Raw genomic sequence first — 17,304 nt, 5'->3', positions numbered from 1 at the left:
TTCTGATGAGAAGTCTGATATAATTCTTATTTTTGTTTCTCTATATGTACAGTGTCTCCTCCCCTGCCCCCCACACCAGGCTTCTTTCAAGATTTCCTCTTTGTTTTTGTTCTTTTCTAGTTTGAATATGATATGCCTAAGTGTGGCTTTATGGGTACTTATCCTCCTTAGTGTTCTCTGAGCTACTTGGATCTGTAATTTAGTGTCCATCATTAATTTTGGGAAGTTCTTGGTCATTATTACTTCAAATATTTTTTCTGCTGCATTCTCTCTTCTCCTTTTGACAGTCTAATTGTGTGTATATTATACCTTTTGATATTATCCTACAATTCTTGTATGTTCTGGGGTGTTTCCACTCTTGTATCTCTGTCCTTCAGTTTGTGAAGTTTCTATTACCTTATACTTAAGCTCACTGATTCCTTCCTGGATTGTGTTGAATCTACTGATAATTCCATCAAAACCATTCTTCATTTCTGCTACAGTTTCAATTTCTAGCATTTCCTTTTGATTCATCCTGAAGGTTTCTATCTCTCTACTTATATCATCTCTTTGTTGTTAATGTCTACTTTTTCCATTAAAGCCCATAACACATTAATCATAGCTATTTTAAATTTCCTGTCTGATAATTCTAACATCTGTGTCATATCTGAGTATGGTACCAGTGCTCCTTTGTCTCTTCAGACTGTATTTATTTTCTTTTGGCATCCTTGTAATTTTCTTTTCCAAAGCTGGGCATGTTTTATCAGTTAATGCTAACTGAGGTGAATGGGCCTTTACAATGAGGACTTACGTCCCTCTAGGAGTTGGGGTGTATTTAATGTTTGTTGGGGCTATATGTACCAGAAGCTTCAAATTCCTCCATTGTCATTGTCTTTGTTTATCCTCTTGACTTTGGGCTTCCCTAAGTACTCCTTCTCAGAGAGTTTATATCTTGCAGCTGTAATCCACTATTATTATCCTGGAACCTTATTGATATGGTGGTAAGATTTAGGGAGGGAAAATGCTATATAATAATCTCCTGATGAAATCTCAGTCTTTAAGTGGGCCTGTGTTTTGGGGCTATGACTTCCACAAATATTTCTCCAGTGGTATAGCCCCTGCCCCCCCCGACTTCCATCCCTGGATGTAGCACTTCTAGTCTATTTCCTTGAAGTCTTGACATCTGTGGACTCTTTTCCCCCCACTTAGGTGAGACAGGAAGGCTGAAAGGGGCTTCAGTGGGGAGGAACCTAGGACAAAGTTTAAGAATTGCACTCTAGCAAAATCCTCTTCTTTAGAGAGTAGGCCTTTGTTATGGAGAAGACTGGGTGGATTTCACAGTGATTATTCTTCCACCTCTCCCTACCAGATCTTCACCTTGGGAATCTGGTGGGGTTTCTGGAGATGAAGCCCAAGGAGATGTGAGTCTCCTGATTCCTTCCCCTATAAAGACAGTGACTGCAGCTCCCAGGAGTCTCTCACTCTCATGCTAGTCCACACTCAGGCTCCATCAATTTATCAAAATTACCATTTAAGTGTTTCTACCGGAGCCTTCTGCTTCAGGTAAGCAGATTATGTCTATGTCTGTATGGATGTGCCTGCCTCTACAGATTTTGGGATGACAGTTTCCCTGTGACCTCAGTTCTCTGATGTGTCCAAGAGAAGTCATTGATTTTCAGTTTGTCTATGTTTTTCTCAGTGTATAGATGGGAGCGACAACTTCCAAACTCTTAACATGTTGAAGCGGAAACTGAAGGTTCTCCCCCTTACTCTGTTACTGTTTGAAATACTGCCTCGAGGCCATCAGACACCGAGGTCATGCCTCACTCATCTATTTCTGTATTTCATGGAGGCAATCTGGTATAGTTGTTTTTAAATGATGTTTTACAAGCCAGTCCTGTGTTTGAATCCTGATTCCCCTGCTTATTAGTTAAGCCATAGGATGTATCAGTTATTTTATCTGTGAAAAGCAGCAGTGTTGGATAGAACATTCTCTGATGGTGAAAATGTGCTTTACCTGTTCTGTCCACTACAGGCACTTGTGCCTATGGGGCATTTGGAAAGTGGCTACTGCAACTGAGGGAATGAATTTCTAATTATATTAACTTAAATTTAAGTCAAGTAGCCACATGTGGCCAGTAGCTTCTGAATTGGACAGTGCAGGTCTAAGGCTTTAGAAGTGTCAACAGTGGATGAACAGATAGGCTATTTTTTATTCTCCTTGGGTCTTTCAAAGTAAAAATATAGACCGATGCAGTATTACACTATCTAAGAGTATGAAGCCATGTCAGCAAAGCTTCTGCTTCATAAAAGGTAGCCACTGACTCTACAGGAACTTTTTACAAAAGGAAATGGTGGTATGAAACATGTCAACCAACTAAGCCACTTACTCTTTTCCCCTAGGAATCCCCAGAGGCTTGTTCTCTTGCCCTGGACAAACATGTGTATTCAGTGCAGGAATTGTGAGATTAGTGTGGCCTTAGGCATATTTCACTTGATGAATTTTGTTCACACACGTATCTCCTTTTGTCTTCCAACCCTGTGATGATGATGTTGCTGATCCCATTTCATGGGTGAGAAAATTGAGACCCCAGAGAGGTTAAGCGACTTGATCAAGGACACGTTAACGGTTCACAGCCTCAAACACAGAACCTGGGGGCTCTGCAGTGCTTATTCCACTATGCCCAAACCAGTACTTACTGAAGTTCACTCCAGCTCTACTTTCCGTCTCTTTAACAGCACTGACATCAGACAGTAGCTGAAACTGAACAGTAGCTGTTGGGCCCTCCCTGGGGACACCTCGCCTCTGGCAACCACAGAGCTGGGTCCTTGCCTCAAAAACACAACATGCAGCTCCTGTTTGTACCCACTGTGCCTTCTGGTTTGATGTAAAAGAAAGTTTCTGCAAAAGCAAATGGCAGGTGACCCCGTGTGGGAAGTCTCTGGAAAAAGGAAACTTCGGCAATCACACGGTGATGGTAGCAACAACATCTACAGCATACGTGTGGGTAGGGGGCTTATGTTTCCCCTGCCCCCACTCCATCTCAGACTGTCCTTTCTTCTTCTCAGCCCCTTTTCCAAAAACCCCAAACAGGCAACAGAGCAGGCCCCTCTGTCCAATACGCTTGCCTTAAATTGCAAACTTAAAAGGTTCACACTTACGAAGTAGCATTTGCACAATAGCTGTTGCAGCATCATTCAGAATTAACTGCTGAGCAAATATATCTTGCACCCTGCTTATACCTGTGGGCCGGGTTCCACAGAGAGGGAGACTGTATTTCTGGAATTACACCTGGCAGCTAATTACCAAGATGCTTTATAGAAGTGGCTCTCGGAATGTGTTCCCTGGGCCAATGGGAACAGCATCACCTTGGGAACTTGTTAGAAATGCAATTTCTCAGGCCCCACCTCAGACCTACAGAATCAGAAACTCGGGTGAGACCCAGAATCTGTGTTGGAACAAGCCCTCCAGGGGATACCCGCTCAAGCTGGAGAGCCACTCCCTTACAGTATGGAAGCAATTCAATGGCACTGAGTAATTAGGAAACACAAAGGTTCCTCGGGTCCACTAAGCCACTGCTGTAGTCAGCATGGTTCTCAAACCAGCAGCAGCAGCCCTGGGAGCTTGTTAGAAGTGTAGGATCTTAGGCCTGCTGTCTCAGACCTACTCTGAATCAGAATATGCATGTTAATAAAATTCCCAGGGAATTCGAAAGCATATTCAAATTTGAGAAGAAGTGCTAATCCTCACTTATACTGAGGTTAGATCCATTTGAAGAGTTCTGGCAAAGAGAACCAGGTAGGCAGGGGGGATTTTCTTTGGTGGATTTGATTTTGATCCTAAATAATTATAGATTTCTTTTATAACCCCATAAAAAGAAATTTTAGAAAGGGGAAGGTGGGGAAATGCACTGACCTAAATGATTAAAACCCCCAGTCAGCAAAATTTTACATTTCACAGTTTCAAAGGGCTTTACAATTATCACTTTGCCTGGTTTTCCTGATCTCTGGCAATTCTGAGGGCACTTTCCCTTTGAAGTGCTTGCAGATCTACTTATGTCGGCAAGATTTCTCAGGGAAACACTGTAGTCATGTAAATTAAGTGAGAGAGGAGAGTTATCAACTCTCTCACCTAAATAGCTGGAGAATCCCTGTCTGGCATGCTGTGAGGAGTGGTGAAGGGAACCTTGAAGCAGGAGCCCACAGCCTCCCAGAGCTTTTAATTCCAAAGACACTTTCCTGGGCAGGAAGTGAAGGCTTCCTTTGTGTGTGAAGCCCTGTCAAGCATGAAGATGAGGTTCTGAACCCCAAGAAACCACCTCGAGGAGGCAAAATGCAGTCCACCCAACTGACAGCTCTGCCTGCCTAAGAACTTAGGAGCTGCATGTTCAGAAGTAGGATGAATCCAGTCATCTGTTACGACCCAAATGGAGTCATTAAAAACCAACAAATTGCCAATCTGAGTATTAAGAATGGAGATTGAGTACCCATTATGGCCTGCTGGATCAAAGGGGGGAAAAAAAAGCTTAGATGTGTTATTTACTCAACAGGCGACAATGGCTCTGGGGGAGTTGGCACTTAGGAAGGAATGACAGTCATTTTCAAGGCCAAGAGCAATAACGATCACATACCCTACAGAAGGCTGTGGTTACACAGAGCCGTCATGTACCTTATCTCAGTGCGTCCTTACCATAAGTGGGTGCACAGGACGCTATTACACTCAGTGTGGGTGAAGAACCTGTTTCTCAGGGAGCGTCGGCAACTTACTCAAAGTCACGGAGTTCTGGAAATTGGGACTTGAGCTTGGTTTCCCTGACTCCAAATCCAGCGTTCTGTTCACAACAGGTAAGTCCGAGCCTTGCTACTCAGCATGCGCTCTACTGCCCAGCAGCGTTGCCTGAGAGCTTGTTAGAAATCCAGACTTGCAGCCCCACCCTGGGCTGAAGCAGAACCTGTATTTTCACAAGGTGTCCAGGTGACTGGACTCTTAAAAAGAGTCCAAGAGCAATTCCTCTTTTACTCAGTATGACCACTCGCCTAGATGCCAAACCAAAACAAGAACAAAAACAAGAGGCTATAAGGCGAACCTCACAAAAGTAAGGTGTATTGAGTATCACAAACATTTTTTTTTGAGTGCTTATAGTGATCATCCTATAGCCGAGATGCATTTTTTTTCCTTGAGACAATTAGGATTTGTCTCAAATCCTTTGTGGTATTTGGCAAAGTCGTGGTGCCCATGGAAAAATGGGCAAAGGAATCTCACCTTCAATGCTGAGAAATTAGCAGTTCTAGTGTGACCAAAATAAATCAATAGGGAAGGGAGAGCACATTTTCCATCCTATAAACCATCAACTGGCAGTAATTTATTAACTACCTGCTGCACACTCCACATTATGCTAGGTTCTGGGAGAAATCTGGGAATATGAGACATTGTTCCTGCCCTTGAAGAGCTTATGGTCTTATTTAAGAGAAAATATCAGGCGACAATACAGTGGATTATATAATAATGTATAGTTAAGCATTAAGGCATGTGGACATGACTGAAAGCCAGATAGACTTAAGGGAGGGAAGGAGCCATGAATGTGGGAAGGCCTTACAAAGTAGGAAGCATGTGAGTTGGACCCGAAGTAAGGAGTGAACGCATTTCTAGGGAGGAGAGCAACAAGAGTCCCTGTGTGCAGATGGAGCTATGAGAAGCAGCCTGCGGACTTGTATTCATGAAGAGGGGCTGGATCGGGGCCCCTCAGACCTGGGGGTTTGGCATAGAAAACCCCCAGTCCTGGTGGTGCCCAAGCCCTGTTGGGAATCACCTTTACCACCATCCAGTGGAGGACCTGAAAATGAAAACGGGTTTTCGAATTCAAGAGTAATGAAACAGCTCTGCTGGATCATTCTTGCCTGTAGCTTCATGGAGATGCAGTCATGGCCATTTTGTTGAGTGAAGGGAGGAACATGGCCTAGGGATGTGAGCCCTAAGCTCCGAGACGTGTAACCCTAGATGGGGGTCAGACCTGTGGGGCGGACGCTCTCAGGGCCCCCTCCCCTCCGCATGCCAAGTCCTCTTACTAGAAACACCTGCAGCTCTTCGCCTGAGGCTTTCATAATGCAACAAGGACAGTTCTGATTCAAGGGGGCACATAGAGCGTCTGGAATTGTCAGAGGCTTATTTAGTGCCCCAGGTGCAGCTCGATTGACTGATGGTGGCTGGAGAGTTGGGGAATAAATAGCTGGCGTCTTCACCCACAGGTGGGAAACTTGGACGTGTGTGCCCCAGTATGTCTCAGAGCCCGCAGTGGACACCTGGCTCCCCTGACTGGCTGCCCGCCACCCCGTTTCATGTCCCCACATTCTTACCGGGATTTTTGGATATCACCTCCCAAGGTATCTGCTTGCATGAAAATCCTCATCTCGACTCTACTTGGAACCCAGAAGTTAAGCTTAAAGTGGAAGACCTAACAATGGGGATCTTTCAAAATACCAGAAACAATATTCTCAGGAGGATTTCTTAGAGAGCAAGAAGATAAAAAGAGCTTCCCTCTTCCCTCATTGCCTCCTTTTGTTCAAAATATGAATTCTGAAGTTGAAGGCACGACACATTATTTAGGGCTTCCCGTATCAAGTAACAACTGGTGTTGATTTCCTTTTTTTTTGTCTGCTAAAGGTTAGCGATTACTCACCTCCCCCGCTGGTCATTAAATCAGTCTGGCAGGAGTCCTCGGAAGTTCTGCGGCCTTCCGGGCATGTGGCAGCAGTACAGGCAGCCCCGCAGCCAGGCCTGCTTGCTGTGATGTGCTGCCAAGCAGGTGACTTCAAAGGTCTGCGTCAAGCCTATCTCAAGTATCACTTGGGGCTCACACTGAGCCCCAAAGTCAGGTACCAGATGGAACGTCTCACGAAGTCAGAGTTGATCAGATTCCCCAGCACCTTGCACCTCCCTAGCTCCTGTGCCAAGGGATGCTGCGCCCTCTCAGGCAGGAATCAAAGAACTTCTCTTAGCTTCCTTCTCCTTCTCTTAGCGGAAGGAGTCACCCATTAAATGCTCATCTGTTCTTTTTGCGAGGTTTGTAAGTCTGGCGAGTCCGGAGAGGTTCAGTTTTTGTGTTAATTTTTTAAGACCAGGCTTCTCTTACTCTAATAGGGCATCTATCAAGATACTATGCATCATTAAAAAGGTGGGCTTCCTATCCCGCTACGGCTTTATTTTTACATTTCAGTTTAAATGAACAGTTTACCCAAATTTGCCCCCAGTGGTCATCTGCATGGGGAAGTAAGAGACTGCTCCCCAAATCTAAAGGAGACAAGCAGGGTGGCCATTCGAGGATACCACTCACACCACTGAAATGTGCAGTGAAGGCAGACAACCCTAGCTTGATACCGTGCTTGGATTACTGGGATGCACCGTCTATGAAATGTGAGGAGAAGGAATAGTGATCTCAGTCTCTCCTTAATTTTCCCCTGGTGCACAGATGAAATGCAAAAGGCCTGTGGCTGGCCCAGGAGATGCATAAACGCTGCCCTTTCAGGCTCGGCCTCCATCTTTTCTCAGAGTACCTGCCACTCATGTAGCTCACCGAAGGGACTGGGCTGCTCCAGTGGCCATGGCACCTGTCACCAGAAAAAGCACCCTGAGATGCTAAGAGCAGATTCCAGTGTCAGCATCTGCAAAGATGACCTTTAAGGTGGCCTCCAAACCCAGGGGTCTTTGGCCCACTGCTCCTTGGATGCAAGCTCTTTTTTCGTTTTGTGTTCCAAAAAGCCAAGCAGTTGGACCAGGCAACAAAGCACAGCTTCCCGCCTCCTCAGCAGGTCACGGCTCCTGGTGGGGCCTTACACGCGGTCGGGAGGAGCCTGGCCCAGCAGACGACTGTTAGAGCTGTGGGTCCGGCCTGCCGGCTACGGCCATCCCTACAGGTCTCAAGGCCAGTGGCAACGGAGCAGCTTTGCCATCCAGGCAGCTACACTGCATTGGGTTTCTTGGGTTCCTCTACAGTGGGGTTTAGACTATAAAGGACAGAGGTGTGAGGGAGAGGGAAGATTACGCTGGAGAATCTGATCTCTGCCCAACTGCCCTCAAAAACATCTCAAGAGGTCATAGTATTTGTCTCCAGCCAAAGTTCTGTAAGATGTGAACTTCTCTTTGGTATTTTTTCATTTTACGTAATCAGTGCAGCTGGAAAAAAAAATGCCCTAACAAAGCCAGAGAAACACAAAGGAACCCCCTGAAGCAGGGTTTGGGGCCAGATAATTCTCTGCTATGGGGCGCTGTCCTGTGCCTGCAGGATGTTTAACAGCATCCATGACCTCCACCCACCAGATGCCAGCAGCCGTCCCCGAGTACTGACAGGGAAAAATGTGTCCAGCCGTCGCCAAGTGTCCCCTTGGGGGCAAAACCACCCCTCGGGGAGAACCGCTGCCTTCCACGTGACTTAACAGTGCTCACTTCCAGAAATTGCTCCAGTAAAGGGGTTTGGAAGACAGTACAGGAACTTCTTGACGTAAAGGACCAAAGAATAAATAGTTTTAGGCTTTGAGAGCCACATGCCATCTCTGCCTCATATTCTTTGTTTTTGTTTTGTTACAATATTTTAAAAATACAAACACACCTTCTGAGCTCAAAAGTCGGCTGGAATTGGCCCACCCTTAGACTGCAGAGAGAGGAACGATGGCTCTTCCTGCAGTGGCTACAAGTGCTGGGACAGTATTTGGAAACAACTGGCATCTGGATCCAGCTACGAGGTCTTCATGACCCTGAGCCAGCAGTTCGGCTGCCCTTCTTGGAAAGCCTGAATTAATGAACTCCAAGTTAAACGCTGCTACTCTTGTTTTGCAACTTAGTTCTATTTAACGTATTTAAGCATAAAAAGTTTTTTTTTAAAAAAAAATTGAAAGTCAGTATTTATTTGAACAAAATGAGATTCCCCCTAAGTGGAAGAATGTCTGCATAGTGAGGATATGTCTTCCCATTGGTTTGGAATAAAATATCCTAGGGGGTTCCTTCAAAGAAGAAGAAGAAGTTGTACAAAGGAAATGCCCCTACACAATTTGAAAACTGAAATATGTTTTAATAGGACTACAGAGGTTATCAAGGAAGGAAGAACGGTATCATGGAAAAAGAGAAGCCTAGAAACTGCAAAAATGAAAACATGTCATTTTGAAAATACATTTCAAGGTAGTTTCTATGGAGTTTTCTTTACCCGTCACATAAATGTCTGAATAAACTAGGGCAGATCCATGTGACAAGTAGTTAGTGAGGGCTTAGTGAGGGTTTAGAATGTGCCAGCGACTGTGTGAGGCACCGGGGTTGACTCCACGTGGACAGTGAACACTGCTCAAGTAGGAAATAGCTTCACCCAATCATCCAGAGATTTTTCCAGTAAAACATTTTATCTTTCTATCTTTGTGTATTGCTAATTCCACACATCTTATGCTTTACTTTGGGCATTTAGAGTTTCTCTCTGGGGATTTTCACAGACACCAGACAGAATCAGTCAAGAAAATGTCCTCACCATCCAGTTACCACTGTCAAGACAACACTGTGAGACGAGAATGAGACTTTAGTCAAATATACTTCATTTGGATTTAAAAAATGTACATTTTAAGTCATTTGAGTAGTTTATCGTATGGGAGGCAGTAAATTAGAGTGAAGAGTACTGGACTGGAGGTCAAAACCCTGTCCCGTCCTGTCCTGTTTCTGTCCTCGTCTTCTTGCCATGGACAAGTCAGTGAATTTGTAAGGAGCAGATTTCTCCTCTGTAAAATGGGATCACAGCACTTTTACCCTGAGGCGTTTGCTGTGTTTAAATGTACTGTGTGTGGTATAAAGGTGATATCATTCTTGTAAGGACTGGGCTAAACTGGTTCTTCATTCTACATGGATGATTCTGGGATAAATCAGGTAGTGTCTTGGTCACAGCCCAGATCAATTACCAACAAGACCTCCTTACACTTCATTTTCGGTGATCAAGAAGAAACAGATTTATAAAAGCTCATGAGGGGCTACTCTGAAATTTGCTCCAAGATGAACATCATGGATTTTCTGTTAAAATATAATAATGAGTTAAATTTAATCTTCTAGTGAAACGAAGACTTTTAAAGATGTCCAGAAATTAATGGTTGATCCTTTATCAGCACCATCAGGTCCCACCCCCTTCACCCCAAATTACCTCTTTGCCCTGCAGACCTCAGAGGAAACCATTGCTAGGGACAGTCACCCCTCTCAGTTTGTGGTGGAAATCTACACTGTACACTCTGAGTATGGCAACCATGTCACCTGCACAAATTTGAGAAAGCTTCTCCGAATGAGACCAGTGTAGATTTTTTTTCTTGGTGTTACTCTCAATTGTATTTTAAAAAAATCAACCTGGGTTTGTATTTTTTGTTGTCATCCCTTCCCAGTCTATTTTTGCTCAGAAAATAACTGGACTAATATCCCAAGAAGGATCTCCTTCGTAAAATGGGTACAACCGCAGAGCACCATGAGGAGTAATGACACAGCCCTGCAAGGTTCTTCCTCTGGTTTCGTAACGGGGCCTGAGAAAGCCTTCATAAAACCCTGCTTATGTTTTGTCCACTTCGTTTCAAATGTGATGCCATCAAATAGGCAGGAGCTGGATGGTGCTGTGTGCAATGTTCGCTGTCAGGGCTATCCTTGGTTCCAGCAGCAAAGTACCAGAACAACACTAGTACGGGCAGAAACAGTGACTCTTTGACTCCTGACACCTTTTGTAAAGGACACATCTTCATCTCATGGGAAGAAAGACAAATTATGATAAGTGCTCGTTTCCCTACTTCACATTACCATGACTACTGGAGGTCCATTTTTCTGTCCCCCAGCTCAGAACTGTCCGGATATAAGAGTTAGATGTAGAAAGAAAAAAATGGAGGCAATTCCCTCAGTTTCCTAGGTCTGAGTTTTTATAAATTATATGAATTCATTTGACCAGAGAGCCATCAGCTTGAAATGGCTTCTGACCACTATTTGACTTGGTTTTGATTTTCCCCAGATACCTAGCACATGAAAAACCATCTTGAATCTGAAAACAATTTACTGACAAGACAGCTGTCCTTTAAAGTTGCCCTTTAGCCATGGAGGCAAAGACAGCCTCCCTTTCTCTCCAGTCCCAACTTTCTCTGATAATACGGTTTTGTGTCCTGAACAGATCAAAATCAAATAGGAGAGAAACAATCCTGTTGAAAAGAGATCTGATGTGCCTGTTGATGTCTCATTAACCTTGAGAGTGAATGTAACTGGTGAGTGCCCGTCACAGTGGCGTGATGGTTTGTTGGGGGGGGGGGGGAAGCCAGTAGAAACATCACCTTGGAAAAAAAAATACAAAGAGAAACATCATTTAGTAGATCATCTATCAAAACGTGGGGCAGCTTTCCAGCTGTCAGGACTGGCTAAATTATAGTTTCCTTAAGCCTGTGATGAAACTACTATGTGTTTTCTTGGGGGAAATTTGGGGCCGTATTTTTCTGTGTGTCAGAATATGTTCACTGGAGTATTGACACACACACACAAAAACAACAAAAAAAACCCCTCACTTCGATGTTGGAAGCATAATCATGAGAAAAGCAATATTTCCAGACCACTGTTACTAAGGTTCTGTGATGATGTGTGTGCCTTTTAAAATATCACAAGCCACTCAACGTGGGAAGGTCCTAATTCCACTGAGTCCCTAGTCAGGTTCCCCTCATTACTAATTGCCCATAGGTAACACATCAACAGAGAGAGGGAGGAAATAACATAGGAAAATTAGCTGGTCTCCAGGGATATATAGAGGGTTACCTGTAAAGGGAAAGAGGAGAGAGTTCCCCAGGTTCACTGGCTGACCCCCCGTGGCATAAGTGGACTAGAAATCTAACCGACCTCTAATCCCAGATCTGGACCGGAGACCCTCACAAAACCAGCCCCTTTTATGCCTCTGCCCCAGGGCTCCAGCTGGGACTGGTTGTACCCTGCCCTCCGCAGAGGGGCACCTCAAGTAAACAAGCCCCACAATTCCCACCAGGGACTTGGATGGAACATTTTCACCTAATTTTGCTTTTCTCTCTGAAGGTCTCCACTTTTCCATCTCTAGTCCTCGCTCCTCTGCTTTTCTTAGGAACTTCCTGAAAGTTATCACCATTAACCTCACTTTCCACATCAAATTTCCACCTCGGCTGACGGCACAACCTGTTTCCACGAGCGTCCCCCTCTAACCAGCTGCTTGGTTTCCTGTGCTCTTCTTAGGGCCACACAGCCGGGCTTCTGTCCTCACCTTTCTGGCTCTGCCCCTCACCCTCACGCCCAAATGCACCCAAACAAAAGTGGATTAGTCGAATCCCTGTTTTCCCAAAGAAGTTTTTGCATTTCGGAAGAGGGGAGCTACCTGTGCAAGACAAAATAACTGCGAACGACAGACACCATTTCCTACCCTGAAAGACAGAGATGGCCACCTCGCTCTGGGAAGAGGGCAGCAGGGCAGCCCCGCGTCCTCGCCAGGGACCACACTTCTTTCTGGGGGGTTAGGAGACATTTTTCTCACCATCCCGCCTCACATTCCTTTGCCCCCTCACGGCCCCAGCCCCTCCGAGCAGCCTTTCTGAAATCACTCCAAAGGTCAGAGGAAGGGGGTAAAGAATGGGGACAGGGAAGAGGGGTCTCTAAATCCTTCCCCCCTCCCAAGCGTAATATTTTGTTTTCAAGTACCAGGACTTTCTACAATGTCTTCTCTTGTTCTGCTCCTTCTTGGCCCAGTTACCCCCAAGCCTCCCCACCCCCAAGACCACTGCGACCAAAACAAGCGCACGGACCACAGCACCGTGGCTGCCGCCGCCCCAACTGTTGCAGCAGCTGCCGGGGTGGCGGCGACAGCGGCGAGGGCAGGGCCGGGCCCGGACCCGGACGCTCCCCGCCCAGGAGGCTAGGAGGCTCCGGGCGGCCTCCGAGGCGCGCGCGGTGCCGGGGAGCCCCTGCGGCAGCCGCCTGGGATGGGAGAGGCGGCGCTCTCAGCCCGGACCCCCGCGCAGAGCCAGCCCAGCCGCGGCAGCGGCGCCGGCGGAGGCTGCCCGCGCCAGCCCCCCTCTCACCTTTAAGATCAGGTCGGTGTGATGCTGGTCCAGCATGTTGGCTTTCTGGAAGGAGGTGACGATGACCCGACCGTAGCGCCCGGGGGTCTGCAGGTCCGAGTAGAGTCGGTGCTTGGAGCGGTTGACCGGGAAGAGGCTGTTGACGAGGTTGCGCTCGATCTTGGCGAGGCTGTGCTGGGGCGCCAGCAGGTGCTCCACGCTCTCCTCGACCTGGTAGCGGCTGAAGCTGGCGCCGAGCAGGATGGAGATGAGCACGGGCGCCGAGGCGAAGAAGACCGGGTGACTGGCAATGAAGTGGCCGAGCCGGGAGAAACACGTCCTCAAGCCCCTGTGCAGAACCTGCCGCAGCATCCTAGAGCAGAGCGGGCGCGGGAGGAGGGCGAGGCGCACGCTCGGCGCGGGCTCGGGCGGCGGCGGCGGCGGCGGCGGCGGTGGTGGCGCCCGCGGCGGCGACGGCGGCGGCGGCGGCGGCGGCGGAGGCGAGACCCGGAGCTCTCCCGGAGCCGCGGCACCACCATCGGGGAGTCCCGCGCCGCGCCTCGGGAGGGTCCCCTCGGGCCGGAGACACGCCCTCCTGCCCGCGGCCGCGCCGGCCCAGAGAGCCCCCCAGCCTGGCGGCCTCCGCGCCGCCCCCACCCCGCCCTACCCCGTGCGCCCTCCCCACCCCCCGCCGCCTCCCAGCCCGAGGGGCTCCGCGCGGCGGGGCCGCGTCCCGGCTCAGCGCGGGAGGGGCCCGGAGCAGCCCCCGCGGCGCGTCATGACCCCACTCACCCGACCCCCAAGGCCAACGACGGGGTGGCGCGGGGAGCGGCGGCGGCGCTATCTCGGGGAGACTCTGCGCGCCAGCCTAGGAACACGAGGACGGAGAATTCCAGGCTACACCCAGTCCCCTCCCCTCCCCGCGCTCCCCTCCCCCGGCCCGGCCCGCCTCGAACGCCGTCCCCTCCCCTGTCCTCCTCCGGGGAGACCCAGAGATGAATAAAGAAATGGCCCCTATTTTCCAAACAAAAAGTAAAGAGTTCTCCCTGGGGGCGTCGGGTGGACCCGCTCAGAGCCAAGTACCCCCAGAGGCGGAAAGGAGGAGGCTGAAGACTGCGTGCGCCCGGGCTCTCGCCAGGCTCAGGTGGTGGCGCGCACTGGCTGGTGCGGAGAGGGGGTGGGGAGCGAAGACGCTCGAACGTGGAAATCACGCCTCCTCTCAAGTAAGAGCCATTTAAATTATCCCCAACACTGCAGCTGCCGCGGGACCACGGGGTCCGAGTGTGCGTCTGGGGCACGTCCACCCAAAAGGCGTCTGTGGAGAATCTTTCTTCTCGCCCTTATTTAGGGTCGCTCCAGAGTGTATTGGGGTTGGGCAGTTCTGCTGCGCGCCCCTCAATCTGCGCGCCCACCCCGTCCCCCAGTAGCAAAAGTGCTGGTACTGATGGTCAGTCGGTAGAGCTCCCGGACTCCCGGCTCTCCGCCTTGCCTCCTCCTCCCTCTGTCGTCACAGGCGGGTCTGGGGGACCTGGTGCGGCGGGGCTGGAGCCGGCGCCCCTGCGGGCGGGCGTAGAGTGTTTGTGAACCGGGAATCCGTAGCGTTACTCCCCTTCTCTCCAACACCCGCCCTCTCATTCTCAAAGACGCAAGTGTGGGAGTGGGGGACACCTTATCTCAGACCTGGAGAGATACTGGTCTTCGAGCCTGCCGAGCCGCAGGGGGCGCGGGGGAGCCCGGGGGGCGCCGACGTCTCGGCAAAGTTGGGCGTGTGCGTGTGCGCGCCAGCCTTGAGCTACCAGGCAGCCACTGTGGTTCCCCTCGCACTCCCCCTCCAGAGAATTTCCCGAGAAGGCGGGCGCCGGCTTCCGGCCCGGGATAGACCTGCGGCGGCGGCGGGAACGGCCACGCACAGGTACAATTTAGCGCGTTTCGTTGTGCGCTCTAAGCCCCGGGGTCCATCCACTGCAACTCAAACCGAGCCAGATCTCGGAGTCTGGGCCACTGAGGCGCTCGGTCCGGCTAAGGGGGTGGGGACTGGTGCGCGGTGAGGGGTCGCAAGGTTTTGCGCTCCGAGTGCTCGGTTTTTCCGTTCCATGCCTCCTGTCGCTCCCGCTTGGCCTCCCAGTGCCCAGGGTCAAAGGAGAGGCGGTGGCGACTGGAGGCGCGGTCCCTGGAGTGTAGTCCGCACTACAGAGCATGGACAAGCATACTGAAGCTGAAGGAAGACGGAATAGGGAGAGGAAGAGGAGGAGGACTGAGGGGAGGAGGAGGAGAGGACAAGAGGAGAGGGAGAGAGAAATGGGTGGGAGAACGCGATTCAGGGAGGTATTCCCCTAACGTTCCCATTCCAGACTCCCCAATGCCAAACGGCCCTTCACTTCTCAAACTGAACTTGGGAACTTGCACGTTAGAAACAGGAAGTCCTTGGCTGGGAAATCCTCCTTTTTTGGTTTCTCTCTTCCCTTCCCCCACACCAGACCCTCCTTCCCACATTCCCTCAGCAGCACCTGCAACTGCTGCGCTGCCCACCCCGGGGGCGCACCCGCTCTGCTCTGCCTGCTCCCTAGGTCCTTCTACCCATCCATTCTAGTCCACTTTCCCGGCTCACCCTTGCTATTCCCTCACACCGATCTCTGTTTCCAAAGGCTCCCCCCGGGCGCCTAGGTTCAAACAGCAGCTACCAGCCAACACCTCCCCCACCCCCACCCCAGTATCGTCGTCCCCGGGAGGGCCACGTTGGGAGGGGCTAGAAATTCCCCTGCAACACTCCACTTGTGCCCTTCCCCCAGCACCGTAATATCTGCTCGAGGAGACGCCGCTGCTCTGCAGCGCTTTGCTGATTCACGATGATCGCGGAGGGAAAAGCCTCTTTGACTTGTGCCCCTGCAACTGGCGAGGCAAGCGCAAGTGGCTGCGAGGGCACACGCTTTGGGAAACCACCCACCACTGTGCAGCCGAGGTGCTAAATGGCAGGGTGGATGCCCTGCGTGGCTCTCAGCCGGGGCAGAAGGAAAGGCGGAAAGGGCGGGGGGGGTGTGTGCGGCGGCAGTGGGAAATACTGTGAGCCCAGTTCTTTGCCGCTGAGCTGGCGGCAGCTGGTGGGTGGGCACCTCTCAGGAGGCCTAACTAAAGTCGGTCTTTGCGCGCGGAGCGAACAGAGATGTTTCGTATGCCCTGACGCCAGCGCAGCGACAAAAGTAAGAGAAGGCAAACCAACCGACAGGTCTCCTTGGGAGCCTTTAACATTTTGGCGAAGCTCTTTTCATTCTGAAGTCTTTGTCCCTCGAAATGGTTCCCTCCTAACCTTGGTTCCCTCGCGACCCGAGAATGTCCGGCCTCTTAATGTGAGCCCTCACGCAGGCTGAAGAGTAGGCATCCCCTTTCTCAGCGCCTGGGCTGAATCTGAGAGCTGGAGAAACCCAGCGTTGGTCAGCTGGCCCGGGTGGGACTGTTGTCCTCCTACACGGAAAGGCCTTTCATTTGAGACCCAGGCATTTTGCTTCTAGTCCTTCCAACTCTATTCCTAATCGTCTCGATGTATATGTGGGGCAGCTTCCACCCTGCCTCCTTTAATTCAGAGACACTGAATGGCCTCAGAGTGGATCTTGCTGCCACTTTGTATTGCGGGAAATTCCGTTAGTATTACCTAAATTGAGTTGGAGCAAGAGCGTGGGGGGGGGGGGGTGTCGCCTCCTCCCGATGTGATTTTTCTTCTCTTGATTCAGATGTTCAGGGGATGGTTACCACCAACCAAAGACCTGGGTTTGCATTTGGGACAATGACCTTGGGAATAGAGCTTCCATCAGTACATTTGTAAATTATTCCTTTTTCTGATTAAAAATTGATAAATTTTAATTGTAGAAAATTTAGAAAATAAGAACTAGAAAAAGAAGGAAACAGAACGACTCCGTAGCCCTGTTATTCGCACTGCCTTTCAAAGGTAGCCACCGGTGATAATTCATTGCACACATAGACAATATAATGCAGAGGTTTGGGCTGCTGGTTCCATAGCCACTAAGTTGAATCCATGCTCCACTACTTACTATGATAAGTTGGGTGAGTAACTTCACCTCCTTATGCCATACTTTCCTGTTCTGGAAAATGGGGAGTAAATTGGTTAAAAGATGTAAGGCACTTAAAACAGTGCCTGGAATATCACAAACACCTAGTTAATGATTATCCGTCATAACTCTAGTCTTTCTTGAATATGTGTGTGTGGAAAAGAAAATCAGCCCCTGCCATCCAGGAGCTGGCCAGGTATTATCATTTGGGACT

At 49.5% G+C, this 17,304-nt stretch overlaps 1 protein-coding gene and 1 long non-coding RNA gene across 2 annotated transcripts in view; one reads left to right on the top strand and one right to left on the bottom strand.

Moving 5' to 3' along the window:
* The window catches only part of PTCHD1 (patched domain containing 1), a 51,947-nt gene extending 38,052 nt beyond the window's left edge, over nucleotides 1–13,895 (bottom strand). Inside the window, exons 1-2 of the mRNA XM_035000746.1 lie at nucleotides 13,822–13,895; nucleotides 13,051–13,402 (exon numbers count right to left, since the gene is read on the bottom strand). Coding sequence (XP_034856637.1) covers nucleotides 13,051–13,401 — 351 coding nt within the window. The 5' untranslated portion in view covers nucleotide 13,402; nucleotides 13,822–13,895. The remainder of the gene's footprint in view (nucleotides 1–13,050; nucleotides 13,403–13,821) is intronic.
* Nucleotides 1–17,304, top strand: part of LOC118007710 — a 621,984-nt gene that overhangs the window by 257,615 nt on the left and 347,065 nt on the right. The window lies entirely within an intron of this gene.

The sequence above is a fragment of the Mirounga leonina genome, unplaced genomic scaffold (assembly GCF_011800145.1).
Source record: "Mirounga leonina isolate KUSES-001 unplaced genomic scaffold, KU_Mleo_1.0 Mir_101595, whole genome shotgun sequence".
In the NCBI taxonomy this organism is placed as follows: Eukaryota; Metazoa; Chordata; class Mammalia; order Carnivora; family Phocidae; genus Mirounga; species Mirounga leonina.
This window is presented reverse-complemented; position numbering and strand designations above follow the sequence as displayed.